This window comes from Dipodomys ordii, unplaced genomic scaffold (assembly GCF_000151885.1).
Source record: "Dipodomys ordii isolate 6190 unplaced genomic scaffold, Dord_2.0 Scaffold42, whole genome shotgun sequence".
NCBI lineage: Eukaryota > Metazoa > Chordata > Mammalia > Rodentia > Heteromyidae > Dipodomys > Dipodomys ordii.
The window spans coordinates 3,512,843-3,517,014 of record NW_012267258.1 but is presented as its reverse complement, the minus strand read 5'-3'; the positions used below and the strand labels follow the sequence as shown (position 1 = coordinate 3,517,014).

Below are 4,172 nucleotides of genomic sequence, written 5' to 3'. Positions count from 1 at the left end.
AGTGCTCCGCCCACCTGCGCCGGCCTCTCTTCGCTGAACCCAACTAAGGACTCCTTGCAGACACATCTTCATGGCTGCTTTGTCTGCTGTGATCTCTGCTCCTTTCCAAATGCTTTCTTCGGCAGCTTCCGCTCCATTGTGCCTCTCGGACTGGGTTCCCATGGTGGTTGGATACTGAGCTGCTTGTTAGAGGAGGAAACAAGAGTTGTTGTATACAATGGCAGGCCTGAACTGGCCTGGAGGCAGGACAGACGCTCTCCCAGGTGGGACCTGTCAGGGCACAGGGCAGGCATCCTGCCACTGGGCCCTGGGTCACTGTGGTGAGCAGCAGTCACACTGGAACTTCTTTCTCAGAGAACAACGGGTTAAGTCTGACCAGATTGTCTTCTCTAGGGAATCCAGTTCTCCACCAACTCCTGGGGGATGCCTGGGGCTTGAGTCTATGCCAGGCTCCACTCCTGTCCAGAACCTTTCATTCCAGAAGTTTCAACCAAGTGTATGTGGCGTGGCAGTAGTGTGTGCCTGTAATCCCTAAAGTAGGCAGATTTCCACCCAGACACTCATCTAGGAAAGAAGTGAGACCAATCTGAAAAAACAGTAAAATAACCAATGAAACCAGTGCTGGAAACATGGCCTAACTGGTAGAACCCCAGATTAACTTAAGGCCCTGAGCTCAAACCCCAGTACCACTAAAAAAAAAATTAAGAACTCTAATTGAGGGCTGGGAAGGTGGCTCAGTGGTAGAGTGCTTGCATTGCACACATGAGGCCCTGGGTTCGATTCCTCAGCACCATATAAGCAGAAAAAGCCGGAAGTGGAACTGAGGCTCAAGTGGTGGAGCGCTAGTCTACAGCTGAAGAGCTGAGGCACGGTGCCCAGGCCCAGAGTTCAGGCCCCACAACCGACAAAAAAAAAAAAAAGAACTCTAATTGAGATACAAGTGAGAGTAGTTTTGAAATATGTAACTGGACACTAGGGCTCAAGCCTGTAATCCTAGCTACTCAGGAGACTGAGATCTGAGGATCATGATTCAAAGCCAGCCAGGACAGGAAAATAAGTGAGATTCCTAGCTCCAATTAAGCTCTAAAAAACCAGAAGTGGAATTGTGGGTCAAGCAGTAGAGCACTAGTCTTGAGCAAAAGAGCTTAGGAACAGCACCTATGTTTTGAGTTCAAGTCACAAAACAGGAATAAAAGAAGAAAGGAAAGAAAAGAAAGGAAAGAAAAGAAAAGGAAAGGAAAGGAAAGGAAAGACCAAAGCACAGCATCAAGCAAAATAGATAGGGTTGTATGAAAACAGGTGAAATCTTGAAAGATAAAAAAGTTGTAAGCCATCTCATCTCCTTTCTATTTTATCCCAAGGAAACATCATCCACGAATGGCCGGGAAGAACCATAGCTCCATCACCGAGTTTATTTTCACCGGGCTGTCTGATGACCCCCACATCGAGGCTCTGCTCTTTGTTCTCTTCCTGGTGGTTTATCTCCTGACCATGACGGGCAACCTGATGCTGCTGCTGGTGATCAAAGCTGACTCCCATCTCCACACCCCCATGTACTTCTTCTTGAGTAATCTCTCATTTCTGGATCTCTGCTTCTCCTCAGTCACGGTGCCCAAGTTGCTGAAGGACCTCCTGTCTGACAAGAAAACCATCTCAGTAGAGGGATGCCTAGCTCAGGTCTTCTTTGTGTTCATCACTGCAGGGACTGAAGCCTTTCTGCTCTCCATGATGGCCTATGACCGCTATGCTGCCATCTGCCACCCACTGCTCTATGGCCAGATCATGAGCAATGAACTGTGTGTGAGGCTGGTACTCATCTCCTGGGGCCTAGCCTCTCTTAATTCTGTTGTCATTGTGCTCTTAGCTGTTAATCTAGACTTCTGTGGAGCCCAAATTATCCATCATTACACCTGTGAGCTGCCCTCCCTCTTCCCTCTGTCTTGCTCTGAAATCTCCATCAATCTCGACATCTTGATCTGCTCTACCTTGCTGCATGGACTTGGCACCTCACTCCCCATCTTCTTCTCCTATGCTCGCATTGTGTCTACCATCCTGAGCATGAGTTCTACCAGAGGCAGAAGCAAGGTGTTTAACACCTGTTCTTCTCATCTAATTGCAGTGATTCTATTCTTTGGGTCAGGTTTGGTTCGCTACCTCATGCCCACCTCTGGATCTTCTCTCGATTTGCTCTCCTCCTTACAGTACAGTGCCATCACCCCTATGCTCAATCCACTCATCTACAGCCTGAAGAACCAGGAAGTAAAGGCAGCCATGAGAAGGACATTGGGGAAATTTTTACGTTATTTTGCATAATGAACAGAGATGCAGGAGGGTAGGAAAAGAGTTTGTGCTGTGCTTGAACTTGAGGTAGAGTTTTAGACCACTGACTCTCTCTCGCTACACTGACACTGAAAAATGAAATGCACAAAATTATACTTACATATGTTTTACATATGAACTCCATATAATTGGTCTTTTCTTTGTTCTACTCGCTTATAAAATCACCAGCAGTTTCTTACCAGATTGCAAAAATGCTGTCTCTCCTGAATTGATCATTTATGTATCGTATATTTCAGGCTTTATTATTTTTTTCTGGTTGATATACTCTGCTATAGATCTTTTTCTAGTAACTTCTTTCTTTCTTTCTTTCTTTCTTTCTTTCTTTCTTTCTTTCTTTCTTTCTTTCTTTCTTTCTTTCTTTCTTTCATTTTTTGCTGGTTGTGGGGCCTGAACTCAGGCCTGGGCACTGCCCCTCAGCTCTTCAGCTCAAGGCTAGTGGTCTACCACTTGAGCGACAGTGCCACTTCCGGCTTTTTCTGCTTATGTGGTGCTGAGGAATCAAACCCAGGGCCTCATGCATGCAAGGCAAGCGCTCTACCACTGAGCCACCTTCCCAGCCCCACACTTTATTTCTTTTATCATTTTAAAAATAAGGGTTTTGTGCCAGGTGCCAGTGGCTCACACCTGTAATCCTAGCTACTCAGGAGGCTGAGATCTGAGGATCACGGTTCAAAGCCAGCCTGGGCAGAAAAGTTGGTGAGACTCTTATCTCCAATAAACCACTAGAAAACTGGAAGTGGCGCTATGGCTCAAGCAGTAGAGCGCTCGCCTTTAGCTGAAGAGCTGAGGGATGATGCCCAAGCACAGAGTTCAAGCCCCACAACTGACAAAGAAAGAAAGAAAGAAAGAATAGGAGATTTGTTTTGTTTTGAGAGTACTGGGTTTGAACTCAGGGCCTTGTGATTACTAGGCAAGTGCCCTAATTTCTGATCCATGCCCCTAGTCCTTTTTGCTGTATTTTTGAAATAAGATCTTGCATCTGTGTCTGAGTAGGCCTGAACCACAATCCTCCTATTTACATTTCCTGCATAGCTGGGATGATAGTTGCCAGCCTCTATGCCCAGCTTTATTGGTTGAAGTGTGATCTTGGTAACTCTTTGCCTGAAATTGTCTTGGGGCTCAGTCTTCCCAATCTCTGCCTTCTGAGTAATTGAAATTACAAGATAAACCACTATGCCAGGCCAAACAATAGTCTTAAAACTCTATGTAAATTCCAACTTTAAAAATAAACTATATTGACACCTCTATAACAAATTGCAGTTTGTTTGATTTGCTGGTATCAGGATTTGAACCCAGGGCCTCACACTTGTTCAGCTGCCATTCTAACATTTGATCCATGCCTCCAGCCTAGATTTTTGCTGGTCATTTCAGAGACTCTCATTGATTTTTCTGCCTGGTCCAGCCTTGAATTATGATCCTCCAGATCTTGAATAACTAGGGCTATGGTCATGAGCTACCTCCTGAATATGTTTGCTTTGTTCTGATAGTTCTCTTTTCCCTCTGTCACATACATTCTCCTCTCTCCAAGTTCATTTATATTCTTGGGTTTTGTCAAAAACACATTATCTTTATATTATTGAGCTTTTTTTTTTAGTGGTACTAGGATTTGAACTCAGGATGTCACGCTTGCGAAGCAGATGCTCTACTCCTGAGCCATGCCTACAGACATTTTATGCTTACATAGACCTAAATTCCAGACCTGCCCCAGCACCAGTCCATCTCTCAGGCTTACCAGAAAGAAGCTCCAGGCTTGCCACCCTCACCCTATCCCCCAAGAATATAATCATCACAACAACCCCAGACCCGAGGCCAGCACCACACAAGCAACTTCC

At 45.4% G+C, this 4,172-nt stretch overlaps 1 protein-coding gene across 1 annotated transcript; it reads left to right on the top strand.

Annotated features, from left to right (window-relative positions):
- Positions 1–1,377: 1,377 nt before the first annotated feature.
- On the top strand, positions 1,378–2,313 carry LOC105987440 (olfactory receptor 8S1-like). The gene has a single exon (XM_013018702.1). The coding sequence runs from the start codon at positions 1,378–1,380 to the stop codon at positions 2,311–2,313; it is 936 nt and encodes a 311-aa protein (XP_012874156.1).
- Positions 2,314–4,172: the final 1,859 nt, after the last annotated feature.

Coding starts and splice junctions, on each gene's coding strand:
- LOC105987440 (XM_013018702.1), top strand. CDS start 1,378: ATGGCCGGGAAGAACCATAGCTCCATCACCGAGTTTATTTTCACCGGG.